At 44.4% G+C, this 19,166-nt stretch overlaps 1 protein-coding gene across 2 annotated transcripts in view; it reads left to right on the top strand.

Annotated features, from left to right (window-relative positions):
- Positions 1-17,390, top strand: part of TEX9 (testis expressed 9) — a 47,125-nt gene extending 29,735 nt beyond the window's left edge. For both annotated transcript variants that reach the window (XM_056572383.1, XM_056572384.1), the window contains 3 exons: positions 7,730-7,864; positions 9,484-9,618; positions 15,882-17,390. In XM_056572383.1, coding sequence (XP_056428358.1) covers positions 7,730-7,864; positions 9,484-9,618; positions 15,882-15,959 — 348 coding nt within the window. In that variant the 3' untranslated portion in view covers positions 15,960-17,390. The remainder of the gene's footprint in view (positions 1-7,729; positions 7,865-9,483; positions 9,619-15,881) is intronic.
- Positions 17,391-19,166: the final 1,776 nt, after the last annotated feature.

Consider the following 19,166-nt stretch of genomic DNA (forward strand, 5'->3'; position numbering starts at 1 on the left):
AACCATGGGTATCATTTTAATCTTTTTGACCCACAGAATAAAGAAAATATGTAATTTTTACGGTAAAGTGTACAGTGTGAAAACTAAACCCTCCAAAATTTGCTAAATTGTGGTTTTCATTAAAATTTCCTCCCTAAAAAAAGAATTTTTGGGGGTTCCATACATTTTATGGAAAAATGAGAGGTGTCATTACAAAGTACAATTGGTCACTCAAAAAACAAGCTCTGATATGGGTCTGGGGATGGAAATATAAAAAGTTATAGATTTTAGAAGGCGAGGAGGAAAAAACAAAAATGCAAAAATAAAATTGGCCTGGTCCTTAAGTTGAAAACGGGCTTGGTCTTTAAGGGGTTATTAAAGCAGTGTAAAAAAAAAAAGATACATGTTGTTGTATAGACAAGTATTAGGATTGGTGGGTGGATTAGGAGATTTGGTGTCAGGGGACATCTCTGTGGCAGTTGTTATGCTATCTCCTGGTATTGTACAAAAATGGTAAATATAAATATAACATAGGCATAGTAAATAATCAGTTGTACAATGGAAAAGAGAAGTGCTAACCTCTTTGTAAACAGACACAGACCTCTTATGAAAATAGATATATAGAGTGAATATATACAATTCACTCATAAGCTTTCATATTAAGAACACATAATAAAATTGCAATCAGTTGATGTCAAATTTCTTTTATTTTGAATAAACAAAAAAAATTCCAGTTTGTATGAATAAATATAATTGATTTGGTTCATATTTTCTGCACAGTTAATAATTAGATGGGTTGAGCAACCTACCAGTCCGTTGGCTAAATGTCTGCTTGCAGCAGGCGCTACACACATCACCGGCAGTAGGACCGCATAAACATGTGCCTCAGTCTGGCGGACTCCTGGCCAAAGAATGAACATGTTCATTCCGTAAGCAGACGTCTGTTCTGCTGGCAGAATTTCACTGCAGTAATTCCACAGTTTGCACAGAGCAGCAAAACCCTATTTAAAACAATGGGACTCTGCTGGAAGTGGAAATCTGCATGTACATATTAGCAACAGAAGCTAATACACTCTGTATAGTTTTAATCCGGTTCACGTGCACTATAAGGCTATGTTCACACGACATTCTGCAAACAGCAGCTATGCATTCCATGCGGACTCCCACAATGAATGAACGTGTTCTTTCTTTGTGCAGACATGGAAAATTAAATTATCTTTTACTATTTAAATTTATATATAATTATTATTTTTTTTTGATTCGGAGCATATGTTATTGAAAAATTAAAAGGTATCATTATAGTAGGTATTTATGACTATTATAGGGCGAGGGGGGAAAAAACGAGAGTGTAAAACTGAAAATTGGCCCGGACAAGTGGATCGTCATGAAGGACAATTAGATTTTGCTCCGTTTTAGTCCTGTGGACAAGTAGTTTTTTTTTAATCACATTTCCACACCCCTGAGATATGAGGACAAGAGTGTCATTGTTGCTTTTCCTCCCCCACAAGGATTAGGTAGGAAGATTGGGCAATGCCAGTTACACAGATAGTTATTAGATAGTTATTAAAATTAGCAATGAGAACTGCACTTATGTTACAGCTGCCTTAAATGGGCCTGGTTAAAATGTCTCCCAAAATGGCACCAAGGGACTGAGCAATCTAAATAAAAGAGAGCACAGAAACTCTGCATTAAGAAGCTTTTCTGCAGAGCTTTTTTTTAATAGTCAAACCATGAAGCTTTTATTGGAGCTGTAAGTAGCATTACAAGAAACCAGAGTAAAAAGTTGAAACTGTGCCCTTATGGGCCGCCACACATCCCAAAAAAGTAAGGAGGACACTGAACAATAAAAATAGCCCGTCACACGGGCGTAAAGCATAGAGGCAAAAAAATGTCAATAGAAGACTGAGTACATCAAAAACATTGTTTGACAGTGTAAAAAAAAAAAAAAAAAGGGGGCATGGATGGTCACCCCTCGCCACAAAAGAACCAGTGCTCAACTAATAGAGAGACATACAATGTTGTAGTGGAGAGTAATGGGAAGATGACATCCAAGGAGTCCACAAAATAGTAAAGCGATAAATAGTAGTCATCCCGAATAGCAGCTAATTTCTCGTTCAATAGAATCAAATTGACCCTGTCTATGACCCGGGCTTGCCAGAGCTGTTCTTAACAGCATTTTGCGATATGCTTTACAGCAGGACCCATGGAAATAAACGACAATGGACAGGGCCTGTCCCATTCAGGTCAATCTACAGGGGAGGAGGGATGCTGATCTCTGCTGTCAATTATGAATATCTCTTTACTGGTGTCACCTTTTACAGTAATTCTGTCTGTGCTGTAAAGAAGGTCTTTACTAGGAAATTATCTGTACAGTTGAGTTTTAGCCAAAATGAAAACTGCAAGATTTTAGGATTACTATAAAATATAGATAGAAAAATGAAAAACTAGAAAAAACATCACCACAAATTCTGTAAAAAATAAAATAAAAATGGTTGCCATAAAAACCTGATTTAAGCAACAGGTAGTTTTCTGATGGCACAATGGCCGGCATTCATCATTGTAGGTGTAAGTGAAGCATTTTTCTACACCTTTTTTGTGTGCTGGTTATGTGTAGGAGCACCAAATCTATTAAATGGTCTCAGAGCATATGATAAATTTTGTGCAGGTCACATTTTTTCTGAAATTTCTCTCTTCACATACACCAAAAAGCTAAGCTAAGTCTGGGCTGGTGTCATTTTAGAGAATTTTCAGTGGCTTTGCGCCTATTTTGCACCTTTTCACGAAAAGGCGCAGTTGATAAATCCCTTCCATATCACGTGTATTGCCACAATCAGTGGATTGCAACTCAAAATCAGCAGAAATGTGTAAACCAAAAGGCTCAAAAAAGGCACAAATAAACCCTGCTTTAGCCTTTTTTGAGCCTTTTCGAGACACAAAAAACTGTCTAAAGACAATGATAAATGTCAGCCAATGAGTATACCGTGGTAACAAACATTTAGAGTTATTAGGCTATGTTGACACACCAGAATTTCTTCATGGAATTCCGCATAAAAAAAATCTGAATAATATATAGCAAAGATACTTTGATGGGATTCCTCTGTCCCATTTACACAGCAGAATTTCTGCTGAAGGAATTGAAGTGAATGGAAAATTAATTTCTGCATAACTTACTGCAGATTTTTCATGCAGAAATCAGAGCAGAAATTCTGCCGTGTGAAACGCAAATGAGAAAAAGAGGAAAGTTTTATATGTATTGTTTGCACAAATTGAGGATGCCTTAGGCCAGGTTTACAAAGTGTAATAAATGCGTGCATATTTTATTTTTGCTCAAATTTTCAGCTATAATTTTGATGTCATTTTTTTACATGATTAGTAGACCAATTACAGCATAAAAAGACTGAACATTTATAAATAAAATATGCACACATTTGTTACGCTGTGTAAACTTAGAGGGTATTTGTGGCCTCCTTTTCAATATTGTAAATGTGGAGTGCCTTATTTCACATATTGGCCCAGATTTATCAAGGCAAAAATGTGTCTGATAGCAACAAGTCACAGCTCAGCTTTCACTTCTCTAAAATTGCTCTGGTAAAAAGAAAGCTGAGCGGTGATTTGGTGCTGTTTGTCTGAACCAAAAATTGGGCACTTTTTTTTTTTTCTGTTTCAGACAGATCGCTAAATTTGGACTATATTGTGTCAGATAATATTGTATTTAGTACATGCTGTCAGCACATACAGGTATTCTAAAACTCATCAGTAACGTGGGAGACCTGACTTATGTCTCATTTAGGATAACACCTAAAGGTGTGTAGACCACACCAAACATGTGAAAACCCCAGAGCAAGGTAAAACCAACTACAATATATAGTTAAAAATATTGTTTTATTCAATTCATTAAATTCATAATAATATCAATAGGTAAATAATGTTAAAAAAAATTGTAAAAACAAGAGGGGTACTGGGGTGAGAGATCCTGTGTGAGCAGGGGGTATAAAAATATAAAATAATAGGTCAAGGGAGATAAAGCAAGGATCCTGACTTAAACTCATATAAAGTGCTAGTGCAAATAAGGGGAAAGTGCTATGAAATAGCAGCAAATACAAGTGTAAACAACAACCGTGCGAAGCAAACAAATCAAATGCAGTGCCCTCTATGAGAGATAACATAACAAAAATCAAATAGATAAAGTGCAATGTTGTGCCAAAAAATTAATGAGAAACGAGTGACAATATATGTAAATCTGCAAAACACAAGGGAAGAAAGTGCTGGTGCAACTAGCAGCAAGTTTCTCAAAACTAGCAGCAGATAAAATCTACAATAGGTGAGGAAGATGGATAGTAGAAGAGCAGGCTCGTACAATAACCACAGGACTCACCCCAGCCCCACACCACAACTCCGACGCGTTGCCCCAGGAGCGGCTTTTTCCAGGAGTGAGGAGAGGAAAACCTTGATTGATGATCGCATTGATGCAAGAAAAGTTATAATAGGAGTCACTCTTTACAAATGGAAGTCTGTAATTCATGACCTAGAACAAAGTTTTCCACAGAAGACTACCGGCTGATTTAATTTGGTAGAAGTGACTGTATTCCCCAAAATGAATAATGCTGTTAATGGTAAATTTTGTAAATCCAGGAGTGCTGTCAGTGGATTTGTTATTGTATGCTATTATTTTTATTAATTTTATTTACATAATGCTAACCTATTTTGCAGCGCAGTACAGAGATCGCATCCTTTTCTATCCATTTTGGGGCTCACAATCTAATCTCAGTATGTTTTTAGAATGTGGGAGGCTGGCTGTTAGCTTGCATGCCTCCTCCAGAGAGTCCACATTATGTCTTAAAGGTAAATTATGGTTTTCCTCTCATGTCTGGCCACCCGTCATGTTCTGGGCAGCTGTCCTTGTGTTCCTACTATTGTATGTATTAAATGTAATATTCCCTTCCCACCCATCATCATAGCCCCTCCTTGCTGTGCTGCTGCTGTTTCTTTTATTTCTGGTCAAATAGCTCCTTGCAAAGCCAGTGCATCCTTAACCCTTGCTTCCTCCAAGTGTGTATTGTAAATCATCAACCACCATAGTACTAGCCTGTTCAGTCCAGTGCACTTTCACCAGCACTATGTCATGGCATAGCAGTAAAGACTAGGTGCTGTACTCTCCTCATTAGCCAGACAAGTAAGTGAGGAAGTCATGTGTATGTACTACTAGCAAACATTCCAGCTTTGTTCCTGACACCTGAACCAGAGAGAATTAGAAATAGCTGTGCACAATTGAGGGGACTCTTATTGGTTCTCTTACAGCAGTGAGAGCCTAAAAATCACTTTGCCACCACTCTAAAGGGTTAATTTAATAATGCAGTTTTAAAATGAATGTGGAGTAAAATGTTGCATTCCCCGAAGAGTAGTGGATTAACGTACTAGCTCCACTATTTTAAAAAGAGGATTGACTATCTAGTCTACCAGTGTAAAATGTAGCATCATGTTATGTATTCTTCATTTTAAAGTTTAAACTAGCTGAGTACCCAGCGTTGCCCAGTTTTTCCTTCCTAATCCTTGTTGGGGAGGAAAATCAACAAAGGAGGAAGCTTTTGACTTCATATCCCGTCCTCATATGTTGTTGTCATATCCCAACCCCATATCCCATTCTCATAACCCGTCCTCCTATCCCATCCTCCTATCTGGACCTCATATTCTGTCCTCATGTTATGTATTCTTCATTTTAAAGTTTAAACTAGCTGAGTACCCAGCGTTGCCCAGTTTTTCCTTCCTAATCCTTGTTGGGGAGGAAAATCAACAAAGGATGAAGCTTTTGAGTTCATATCCCGTCCTCGTATGTTGTTGTCATATCCCAACCCCATATCCCAACCCCATATCCCATTCTCATAACCCGTCCTCCTATCCCATCCTCCTATCTCGACCTCATATTCTGTCCTCTTATCTCAACCTCATATTCTGACCTCCTATCCCGTCATCCTATCTCGACCTCCTATCCTGTCCTCCTATCTCGACCTCCTATCCTGTACTCATATCCCGACCTCCTATCTTGACCTCATATCCCATCCTCCTATCTCAACCTCATATCCTGTCCTCTTATCCCGATCTCATATCTTGACCTCCTATCCAGTCCCCATATCCTGACCTCCTATCCCGACCTCCTATTTCGACTTCATATCCAGTCCTCATATCCAGACTTTATATCCCACCCTCCTATCCCGACTTCCTATCTCAACCTCATTTCCTGTCCTCCTATCCCGACCTCCTATCCCGTCCTCATAATATCTAGACCGCCTATCCCGACCCGTAATATGTGTATTTTAAACAAAAACCCTGACCTTCACAAATGGGTAGTTAAGGTTAAATAAACTACGGTAACCTATATTTTAAGTGGACAATATAAGTAACGTGACCAAGTATTATTGAAATATCTCCAGCCGTTTGGAAGTTATGCAGTAACATATATTTCCACTGACTTGTATGGGACTTTAAACAAAAACCCCTACCCTGGCAAATGGGGGGTGGGTAAGAGTTAAATTACCTATCCTATATTTGTTGTTGACATATAAGTAACGTGTAGACGTTTGGACGTGATTCTGGAAGACACACAGAGTTTTATATGTGTGTGTATATATATATATATATATATATATCTATTTATATATATATATATATATATATATTGCAGAAACAAAATCTCCTTTTTTCAAGCTACTTTATGTTTTTGTGGTAGCTTTATATTCTAACTAATGTTAATCAAAAGTGTGACTTCACTTAAAGGGTAGCTCCCACCATCACTTTTTTTTTCTTTTTTCTGTCCCTGCCTATTACCCATCTATCCCTAACCCCCTCCCTGCCTTTAATTTTTTTTTTTTTACATATTAAAAATGCCTTTTTGTCTGCCTGGTAGTGTGCTCACTACCAGGCAGACTTCCCCAGCAGGCACCACGTCACTGATGCCTGCTGGGGCCGACACTTCTGCCCGTAGTTCACCTATACAGGGCGCCTCCAGCTGTTTCCCCACTGCAACTCCCAGCTTGCCCTGACATCTATTGGCTGTCAGGGCATGCTGGGAGTTGTAGTGGGGAAACAACTGGAGGCATACTGTATAGGTGAACACCGTGATGGCCGCACATCCCACCGCGCAGCCCGCAACCCCCCTGGCCCTGCTGCGCCGCTAAACCCACTACTCCCCCCGCAAAAGCATAAGCATTGAGAACAGTAATTTTACCTGTCGCCGGGGCCGGCGTGCGAGGCCAGGGAGCCTGCGCACGTCCTCTTCCTTCAAAGTGCTCGCTCCCGCCTGTCTGATTCTGACTCGTTGCCAGGCTTCAACGAGTCGAAATTCATTAGTGACGTCACTGCCGAATGCATTCGGCCACTAGGAGGGCGACCCCTAGTGGCCGAATTTAAAAGGGATTTTAAACTGTTTTAAAATCACTTTTTTAATTTAAGTATATTAGACATATGTTGTAGTACTTAAGTACTACAACATATCAATTTTTTGATTTCATGACAGTGCATATTTTTGTTCTAAGTAAGAGCACCCCCATCCACCGTTACATTCTATTGCTCCTCCACTCACCACTCACCAGCAAGACATGCACAAAACACCAAATCATGCAATGCCGAGCCGAGTCTGTATTCTCTCCACATAGATTAATCAAAAGTGGGACTTGACCAAAGGTAGAGCACCACTGTACCTGGGTTTCTTTGTCATAAGCCAATTACAGACTAATCATGTTTCTATCTGATTTAGGAACTGGAAAATGTTAAAAGAATACAGAAACAGTCTGCGAGCAATCAAAGTGCAACCGAGGTTCGCCTGAACAGAGCCATGGAGGAAGCAGATAAATACAAAATGGAACTCAATAAACTTAAACAAAGTAACAAGGTATTTTAACTGAATTTGGGCTTTTCATTTCCGCACACATCATGGAAATTGTTTTTTAGGTAGCATAATATAATATGTATTAGGACAATATCTTGAATTGCACACCATGTTTTTAAAGAGTTTTATGTACTGTTGTATAATGTAAACTTTAGCATCTTTCTAATTGTATGTGCATACAATTTAGAACAACCCAGTGACTCTGTGACCTAAGGCTCTGTTCACACTTACATAATAGTGTATCCTGGCAAAATGCAAATCATGCGCAGATAGCAGACTGATCTATGTAAAATACGGTGCATTCTAAAGGTACATTGACAGGTGTCACATCCAATGGGCAATGGGTTTGCTACACCGGGTAGAAAACTTGTTACTAAGTCTGCAGCAAACATGCAGATTCTACACTACATAGAGAGATTCATTAAAGCGTACCTGTCAGATCCTACAAATTTTTTTTTATATATATATATATATATATATATATCACCCAGTACCTAATCCTGACCGTGTACATCTAATTTTTATGTGTCTAGCACCTTTATTTATTTTTTTATTACACTTTTAATTTAGCTCACTAGTCTGAATTCCTCTCAAAGTCAGGGGGCGTGGCCTCACTGTGCAGGTCTCCGCCCCCTCCCTCAGTATGCGGTCTGCTCACATCTCCCCTAGCATTAGCAAAACTACAACTCCCAGCTTGTCCTCACTGACAGTAGCGGAACACAAGCTGACAGTGGGAGGATTTTTCCTCCAGCTGTGAGCCCTGCGCTCAGCGGTCAATCAAGGAAGTGTGTCCATGACATAGGTGATGACTCATGGACACAGCAGGACAAGTATGTGTCCAAGCAGGCAGGGGGGGGCAGTTGTTTGACTGGCTTTTTCAGTATGAAATACTGAAATTTTCTAATTAAAGCAATTGAAAAACCTATTGGTTTTGCATGCTTTACAGCATATCAAAAGTTTTTGTATCTGACAGTGCCCATTTAAAGCCTGTGTAGAGAAAAAGTTGACCACTTGCCTATAGCAACCAATCAGATTGTTTCTCTATTTTTTCTGAGGCCTTTTAAGTTGTTATTGTAATCATACTCACCTGCAAAATAAAGAGAACATGTCAGGTTTTCCACGTGGTAAACAGCATAAAAACATAGCCCCCACCCCCAAGTTTTTAAATTTGCATTTTTTTTCTTCCACATTTCACATTCACTTTTTTTTTGTTTTGTTATGCAGTAAAAGGAATATAGCCCCTATTCACATGATTGGTGGGATTTGGCAATGTTTGGAAGCCCCACAGAGGATGAATGGAGTGCTGGCCACACACTTATGGCATGCTCTGTTCATTCCAGAGACAATTTTGTCACTGTTCTCTGAATCAGGGGGAGTTCCAGTAGTTGGACTTCCACCAATCGCCTTGTTATCCTCTATCTTATGCATAGGGGTAATTTCTTCACATGAGAATACTACTTTAAGGGGTTAATGTGACTGCTGATTGGGCTAGATCATATCAAATAACCATATATCAAGAACATTCTCATTATGTCTCATGTGTGGGTGTCTGGTTTATGTTTTGTTGAAGAGAATCGATTGATATAAAAGTAATACAGCGAATGCTTCTGACTTTGTACTAGGATATCGCTAACCAAGAGAGGAAAAAGATTGAAGAATTGAAACTTGAAAATAAGAAGCTTGAGAAGCAGAAAGCAGAATTGATGGCTGGATTTAAAAAACAACTCAAGCTTATTGATATTTTAAAAAGGCAAAAGGTATGCAATGTAAAACCATACTAGATAGAAAGCAGCTCTACATTTTGGTTTTAGTTGTCCATAATGTGAACATGCGTTAGCATCTGCATTTTGACCTAGATGTCCTGTGTGGCGGTGAATGATAAAATGTGGCTGCATTACACCTATCTAAAACAATTTAAAGCCCTACTCCATTACTAGGCATCTTATGGATAGGGAATAAGATGAAAGAATGTACGGAGGGTCCAGCTTTTCATTGCAAGCAGCTTTATTGAAGATACATCACACCATAAAAACGACAGTCAGTCAGAAATGTTTTGAGCGCAAGCACTCTTCCTCGGTAACCAGGTGGTCACCGAGGCAGAGCGCTTGCACTCGAAACATGTCTGACTGACTGTCGTTTTTATGGTGTGATGTATCTTCAATAAAGCTGCTTGCAACGAAGTGCTGGACCCTCCGTACATTCTTTCTCTATCGGCTCCATTGGGGGACACAGACCGTGGGTGTATGCTGCTGTCTCTAGGAGATGTGACACTATGGCAACAAAAACAGTTTGCTCCTCCCAGCAGGATATACCTGCCTTCAGGCTCTGAGCCAATCAGTTTAAGCTTAGTGTCTGAAGGAGGTGGACATGATCTGGACTGCTCCAGACCAAGTCTTCTGTTTTTTTGTTTTCCTAGTTAGGGACGTGTTAGTTTTTTATTCCTTTTCTTTTCTGTTTTCAGGTGGGGACTCAGGGACTGCGGTTCCCAGTTTCCCCATTGCGAGTGAGGGGGCACAGACATTGCGTATATGCGCTTTTAACCCCCCCTCGCCAACGGTCAGCGCTTGGGTGGTACCTCATGGGTCCGGGTCCCCCTATTTACCTGCTCGCCTCGCTCGTGCATAGCAGCCAGGTGTGATGCAGGTAACTAAAGCTGACTGAAGACTTCACTGAAGACTCCTTTAGGTAAGTTCTTCTGACTGAGCTAAGTACTTTCCCCCCTTTTTTCTCCATAGGTACGAACTCGCAACCTCTGGAGACCCCTGTTTTGGCCCACCTACACTTTATGGGCTAGCCTATGCAAGGGCTGTACTTTATTCTGGGGGAGCAGTGGCACCTGGGGGGGCATTTTTTATGGGGCACTACACTTATGTGTGTTTGTGTGTGTGCTTCGTGCACTTCACTTATGTGTGTGTGCGTGTGTGTGTGCTTGTTCTACCATGTCAGCACCTTATATGCGGCTGTCAGCCGCGGCGCTGTATCGGGCCGGACGCTCTCAGCGCCGGTTTACTTTCGTTTTGTTGGCAGTGCCTTATATGCGGCTGATAGCCGCTGCGCTGCCGTGAGCCGGGCGCTTCAGTGCCGGCTTACTTTCTCTTTCACCGGCAGCCTCTGCCGGCGCTTTGTCCGCCCATTCTCTTCCCCTGGGCACATAAACGGCCGTCAGGTGCGCTTGGGACAAGGAGCGGGTGCCATGACAGTTCTTTAAGGTCGTCTATAGCTCCGTCCACAGGGCTAGGAGCTCTCAGAGGCGCTAAGCAGCCTCCAATAAGCGGCGTGGGCGCGATTTTCAGTTAGAAGGGGTCAGTTAGTGAGGGCCTTGCTTCAGGCACGCCCCTCTCTTCCTATTGGCTGGCCTGTTCACTCTCTTTCTAGCTGCTCAGAGCGAGTTCTCCTCACTGCAGCTGACAGGGGACACAGACTAGGGTGGTGAAAGTTCCTATCTCCTTTTTTCTTTCTACATTATGTCCGTATCCAGAGCTCTTCCTTCCTCTAAACAGAAACCTGGAACTTCCGTGACTTACTATCTCTGTAAGCACTGTAATACCAAGATGTCTGGCTCTGCTGAGACCACTTGCCCTGCCTGCTCCACTGCTCCCCCAGACCCCCTGGTACCCCCTGATGTCCCTTCGGTCCCGGTGGGTTCAGCCTCTCCACCAGCCTGGGTTTCTTCCCTGTCCCAGTACATGGCTGACTTGACCAAAGTCTCCCGTTCGGTGGCTGAGGCCTCCCGGGAAGTGGTGTCCGCCTTGAAGGGGTCTTCCCTGCGCAGGACCTCTGGAAGGGCCCGTTCCTCGTCTTCACATGCTTCACGCTCTCACAAGCGTCCTAGGGGTGCCTCGTCTGACTCTTCCATTGAGTCTTCAGATAGATGTGAGCGTTCCCCTCGTGGGTCCCGACCCCCCCCCCCCCCCCCCCGGTCATCTGGGCACAAACGTTGTTCCTCTAGAGGACGTTCTCGGAGTCGCCGCTCTGCCACGCCAGAGCCGCGTACTCGGTCAGGGTCGCCCCCCTCCAGGACTGCCTCTACTCATTCACATTCCCCTGGTGAACTGGTGGACGAGGCTTCCAAAAGCTCCATCAGGATATCTTAGCGGAATCCCCCCCCCGGAGAATCTATCTGCTCTGGCTCTCCAATGCTCTAAATCTGGGGACTTCCTGTGCACACCTTCCATGCAGGCAGCCCGTTGTTCTGCTTTTGCTGTGGGTCACCTAGCGGCTCTCCGCCGCTCTATGTGGCTTAAAGCTTGGAATGCGGATGCCGCTTCCAAAAAGTCTCTCACTGAGCTTCCCTTTACGGGCGGCCGTCTTTTTGGCAAACGTCTTGATGAAATTATCTCTAAGGCAACGGGAGGTAAGAGTTCCTTGTTACCTCAAAATAAGGCTCGCCCTACTTCCCAAAGGAAGCCCTTTTCCTTTCGGTCCTTTCGGACCTCTGGCTCCAGCAAAGGTCCGGGCAGGCGCCCTCGCGGGACAGGAAGGCTCCCTTGTTCCGGCCACGCCCATCTTGGAAGTCTGACTCCAACCGGTCCGGCCACTTTGCACCCAAATCAGGCAACCGCAAGCCCACTTCTGCATGAAGTGAGGCCCCCACCCGCGGTTTCTTCTCGGGTGGGAGGTCGTCTCGTTTTTTCGAGACATTTGGACCTCTCACATTCAGGACTCTTGGGTCAGGGATGTGGTGTCCGACGGGTACCGGATCGAATTCGCCTCCCTTCCGAGGGATCGCTTTTTTTTCGCTCCCGGGCCCCCCGGTCTCCTCCTCTGGCGAAGCAATTTCGAGCGGCTCTCCAGTCTCTGCTTCTTCAGGGGGTTATTGTTCCCGTTCCTCCAGGGGAACGGTTTCGGGGTTTCTATTCAAATCTTTTTGTGGTTCCCAAGAGAGACGGTTCTGTGCGTCCAATTTTGGACCTCACCTGGGCGGAGAGCAAGGTTCCGGCCATTTCGGCGATTCATATTCCGGGATGCTCAACTGGGAAGCGTACTTCCTCAGTCGGACCTCACCCGACCCCGGCGAGTGGTCTCTACATCCAGAGGTCTTCGCACAACTCTGCGACCTCTGGGGCATTCCGGACGTGGACCTCTTTGCATCCTGGCACAATCGGAAGATCCTTCCTTTTGTGTCCAAGTCCCGGGACCCTCAGGCTCTGGCCGTGGACGCCCTAGTGATTCCTTGGGCGGGTTTGCCCTACCCTATCTGTTCCCTCCTCTTCCGCTCCTTCCCAGGGTACTGAGGAAGCTCAAGGCAGAGGACGTCCCCGCCATTTTGGTAGCTCCAGATTGGCCCCGAAGGTTGTGGTACGCCAATGTAGTCAGGCTCCTGGACGACACTCCACTGAGCCTTCCGCTCCGTCCGGACCTGCTCTCTCAGGGTCCTCTTTGCCACCCCAATTTATAGTCGCTGCATTTGACGGCGTGGCGGTTGAGACCGCGGTTTTGAGGGCCCGCGGGTTCTCTTCCCAAGTCATTCACACAATGCTCAAGGCTCGTAAGTACTCCTCTGCAAGAATTTACCACCGTTCTTGGCGGTCTTATTTTCGTTGGTGTGAAGCTCAAGACTTCTTCCCGGTAACCTTCTCGGTTCCCCGTCTTCTCTCCTTTTTGCAGTCGGGGTTGGAACTTGGGTTATCTCTCAGTTCCCTTAAAGGTCAGGTTTCGGCCCTTACTGTTCTTTTCCAGCGGCCCCTGGCTTCTAATTCTCATGTCCGGACTTTCCTTCAAGGGGTGACGCATGCTGTTCCTCCTTATCGGTCACCCTCTCCCCCTTGGGACTTGAATCTGGTTCTGAGTGCCCTCCAGGGTGCACCCTTTGAGCCCCTTAGAGAGGTGTCTCTCCGCCTCCTTTCTTGGAAAGTGGCGTTTCTTGTTGCTATCACCACCATCCAGAGGGTGTCTGAATTGGCAGCTCTCTCCTGCTGTTCTCCGTTTCTGGTGATCCACCAAGACAAGGTTGTTTTCCGGCCAGATCCCTCCTTTTTGCCTAAGGTGGTTTCGGCCTTTCATCTCAATGAGGACATTGTCCTCCCATCTTTTTGTCCTGCTTCTTCTCATCCTAAGGAGCGCTTACTACACAAGCTGGATGTAGTTCGGGCTGTTCGATCTTATCTCTCCATCACTTCTTCGTTTCGTCAGTGTGATTCCTTTTTCGTCCTTACGGAAGGCCGTCGCAAGGGACAACCTGCTTCCAAGGCCACCATTTCTCGGTGGATTCGGTCTGCCATTTCGGAGGCCTATCGCTGTAAGGGGAAGATTCCTCCTTTCAGGGTTGTGGCTCATTCTACCCGTTCTGTTGGGGCATCCTGGGCTCTCCAGAATAGAGCCTCGGCCTCGCAGATTTGCAAGGCGGCTATCTGGTCGTCTTTGCACACTTTCTTGAGGTTCTACCGAGTTCATACCTTCGCATCGGCTGATGCTAGTCTTGGCCGTAAAGTGTTGCAGGCGGCAGTGGAACGGCCTTCTGCCTGACTGCTTATCTGCCCACCCAAGGGACGGCTTTGGTACGTCCAACGGTCTGTGTCCCCCAATGGAGCCGATAGAGAAAAGGAGATTTTTTAACACTTACCGTAAAATCTCTTTCTCGAAGGATCCATTGGGGGACACAGCTCCCACCCTTTTGGGATTTTCCTTGGTTCTCTGTCCGAGGGTGTGTTCAGTTATGTTTTTTCTTCTGGTTCTCGGACAGTTTGGGGTTTTTCTTGACCTGTTAGTCTCCTCCTATTGATCTGGAACTTAAACTGATTGGCTCAGAGCCTGAAGGCGGGTATATCCTTCTGGGAGGAGCCAACTGTTTTTGTTGCCATAGTGTCACATCTCCTAGAGACAGCAGCATGCACCCACGGTCTGTGTCCCCCAATGGATCCTTCGAGAAAGAGATTTTACGGTAAGTGTTAAAAAATCTCCTTTTTTTCAATATTGGATGCCTTGCCGGGCATCGGTCCGAGCACCGTACATCAGGGAAGGTGAGCTGGATCACTCACTTGTTTAGGGAATAATATGTCTGATCGCGGGGGTTCCCGTCGATCTCCTGCAGCACCTGATATTCTAAACAAACGCTGGGTTCCTGCGGCAGTGGTTGTGACGTCAAGACCACGCCCCTCCATTCATGTCTATAGGAGGGGGCGTGTCTGCTGACACGCCCCCTCCCATAGACATGAATGGGGGGGTGACGTCACGAGGGTGTGTGGCTGCGACGTCATCACGATCACAGGCTCTGGCTCCGAGTGTTCTGAACAAAATGTTCAGAATGTTGGCGCACCGGAGTACCCCTTTAAGGGCACTTGGAGGATACTGCTGTGTGCGTGGACCCAGGAACTCCAAGGTACAAAGGTACCTATTCTATAACAGACTGACCACCTCAGAGTGTAAAATCAACATATGTATTGTGAAGTGTTCCTAAATGTTATCAATTACCTATTTGTCACAGTCCAGTTAGAGGCTGTGTAGATTTCTTTCTTGGATAGTTTAATTTAATATGGCTGGCGACTGATTTCCCCCTTGAGGCCTTTTAAGTTAAGTAACACCTGCTAGAAATGAGGCTGAGAAAGTAAAAGGCCCTGTTAAATTTCAGGTGCATTATGCATTTACTGCTATCGTCCACTAAATATATCTTTTACAAACAAGTTGGTCCATGAGGCATTTTGCTCTCCTAACCAAATCCCAGAGGTCTCTGAAACCTAAAATAACTTTGGTTTTATGCTGCTCTATGGACCGGAATAATCGAGTTGTAAACCACATTTTACACACTGATCATTTTACAGCCCTGCTACATGTCTAAATGTTTGTTTCATGTGAACAGAGGCAGAATTGAGTATTAAAAGCTTCAGACTGAAGAAAAAAGAAGCCCCAAAAACATATAGTCAGCTGTCAAGAGTCCAGTAGCTGGGCCGTGTTTATTTCTCAAATGATGTCACATATACTTGAATGGGAACCTTTCATTTTGCTAGATATTGGCTTACAATTAAGCTTATCCCTTATATGTTACTGAATTATATTATATATTTTTCTCATTTGTCTTTTACAGATGCACATTGAATCAGCCAAGATGCTGTCTTTTACAGAAGAAGAGTTCATGAAGGCACTAGAGTGGGGGGTCTCCTGAAGTCTGAGCACATAGAAATGTTTGAACTGTACATAACATATTTGTTCAAAGGAGTTTTGTAGTGAAATATAACTTATCCCCTATCCAAAGGATAGATGGGGGGGGGCAGACTACTGGGACCCTCCTGCGATCTCCTGAACTGGGCCCGGCAGTCTGCTGGAAGGGTGCGTGCCAACGCCCGCACGGAGCGGTGGCCGACACACTCTCTCCATGTATCCCATAGAGATACACAGAAGGGGCGTATCGGCCTCGGCCTCCTGTGGTGGGTCGGAACAACAGACTGCCAAGGCCCCGTTCAGGAGATCACGGGGGGTCCCAGTGGTTGGACCACGTTGATCTATAACCTATCCCCTATCCTTTGGATAGGGGATAAGTTATATTTCACTGCACTATTCCTTTAAAGTTGTAAAGAATTTTCAATTCGATGCTCAGCATAAGGCTAGGATTCCACTGAGGTTTTTTTCCCACCAGCAAAAATGCCAGGAAAAACTGCCACAGCTTCTTCCTGCATTTTGGCAGTTTTACTGGTGTTTTTCATGTGTATGGAAACAGCCAAATTTGTCCCCTGTGGCAGTTTTCTCACTGTCTTCAGGTACCACTCTGTGGGTTGGATGCTGAGCGCCCAGTGCACAGAGTGTAAGGAGATGAGGAGTGATGTATAGCATCACTACTCAGCTCCCCTGGCCGTATAGTATACAGGGGGGCATAGTGTACCCGTGTATACTATACAGAAGCCGGGAATCCTGTCACCAGACTGACAGGACTCCCTGCTCCTATAGCCCCTTTGGGCGGTATACAGTATATACAGCTATCTATAGATATCTGTATAAAGTGTATACAGAAGATGAGGTCCACTTACCTCCCTCACTCCCTGTCCCTCCTGGGTCCATGCAGCTCTGCCCCCTAGTGATGACATCATTAGGGCGGAGCTACAGACGGGAGCCAGGCTGGTAAGGGTGTGAGTCTCTGTTCACATTGTCCATTTTGTATAATGTGAACAGACCCTTCTGGCAGTGTCCTCTCAGACAGGGAGACTCCAGCTGTTGCTATATTACAACTCCTAGCATGCCCAGACAGCCAAAGGCTGTCTGGGCATGCTGGGAGTTGTAGTTTTGCAACAATTGGAGGCTCTCTGTTTGGGAAAACACTGCATTATGGGCACTTTCCCCAGCGGAGAGTGCCAAAAATGTCCTAAACAATTTTTTGTGGTTTTTTTTTTCTTCTTGTTTTAGATCCGTGTATGCAGAGGATTACGGTGGATTCAGAGGATTACTGTGGATGAACTGGATTTTTTTTTTCTTTTAATAAAATGGCTTACGAGGGCTGTTTGTTTTTTAAAATAAAATGTTTCCAATTTTTATTTTTTTCAATTGAATTTTTAGGCTTCGGCCTCTTTCACACTATGAAATAGTTCCGTTTAGGAACTTCCATCACCAGTTCCGTCACTATATCAGCGAAACCCGGCCGTTATAAAACCCCTGATGGCCGTGACTAAATCGCATTGCAGCCTATGGGGTTTTGTAACTGCCCGTTTGCACCCGTATATGCCCGCAATTCATTACGGGCGTTATACAGTGACGGGACATCGTGGCAGAAAAATTACTGCATGCAGTACGGGCAGTTACCAAACCCCATAGGCTGCAATGCGATTTAGTCACGGCCGTCAGGGGTTTTGTAACGGCCGGGTTTCGCCGATATAGTAAAGGAACTGGTGACGGAAGTTCTTAAACGGAACTATTTCATAGTGTGAAAGAGGCCTTACTAGTGGAAGCCCTATGCATTCTTTTTATTTATTTACTCATGGGGAAAAAAACTCATAGGGTTCACCGTATTTTTATTCACAGCCAGATACCAACCAAGCAGCAACAGCCTGACATTACCAGGGTGGGCAAGGACCATTTTTACTGGCCCTCCCTGACCTTAATAATTTGTCTCTTTCCGGCACCCCTGTGGTGGTGGGTACCGCGGTAATAACTGAGGGTTAGCGCTAGCTGTTTTTGGGGCTAACGCTAAGCCCTGGCTTAGCAATGGATTCCGTCAATAAGACTGCTTCCACTACTAAGCCTGAAAATTCCATTTAAAAAAAAAAACAGGACACATTATAAAAAATATTTTATTTCAAAAAACACTCCCCAACAGCCCTTGTTATCCATTTTATTAAAAGAAAAAAAAATCCAGTTCATCTGCAGTAGTCCTCCGAATCTGCCATAATCCTCTGCATATATGGATCTGAAAAGAGAAAAATAAAAACACATTGGGGAGAGTGCCCACATTGCAATGTCTTCCCAAACAGGGAGCCTCCAATTGGTGCAAAACTACAACTCCCAGCATGCCCAGACACCCTTTGGCTGTCTGGGCATGCTGGGAGTTGTAGTTTAGGAACAGCTGGAGTCTCCTTGTCTGTGAACAGAGCCTCACACCCTTACCAGCCTGGCTTCCGTATGTAGCTTCACCCCCTAATGACATCATCACTAAGGGTGGAGCTACACAGACCCAGCCAGGACTGGACGGAGGTAAGGGGACTTCTTAATCTTCTGTATACACTATTTACAGCTATCTATAGATAGCTGTATATAGTGTATACCGCCCAAAGGGTTAACCTACACTGTCCAGCAGTGTAAGTCAACTCTTTCCTTGCTAGGCTGGCACATAGTGTACAGCTCAGCAAGGGGTTAAGTGAGCCAGCAATGTTTATAATGTATACACATTGCAGACTCACTGTAAGTTCTTGCTGGGCAGTAGATATACGACTTATATCTACTGCTCAGCATCAGCTGTTCTTCCGGCTCTGTAGCCGTGGGCACAGCTGAGTCCTGAAATTCACATCAGGACGATCGCAACAGGTGTCAGTAGTGACACTTGCTGCGATCTGTCCCTTACTGCAGGTACTACTACTCACAACATGGAGCACACTCTGCTTCATGCTGGGAACTGTAGTATCTGTCCTAATAGACAGATGGCCGGGTGTCACTTCTGACACCCATTGCAATCTGTCTATTAATGCAGGTACTACAGCTCCCAGCATGAAGCAGAGTGTGCTCCATGTTGGGAGTAGTAGTACCTGCAGTTAAGGTCAGATCACAGAGGGTGTCACTCCTGACACCCGCTGTGATCCTCTGGTATAAGCTATAGAAGCGGGCAGCAGCCGCACTTTTCTGGTCCCCTACCCGACACTATACTCCGCTGTGATGTGAGGTTCTTCACATC

The sequence above is a fragment of the Hyla sarda genome, chromosome 4 (genome assembly GCF_029499605.1).
Source record: "Hyla sarda isolate aHylSar1 chromosome 4, aHylSar1.hap1, whole genome shotgun sequence".
In the NCBI taxonomy this organism is placed as follows: domain Eukaryota; kingdom Metazoa; phylum Chordata; class Amphibia; order Anura; family Hylidae; genus Hyla; species Hyla sarda.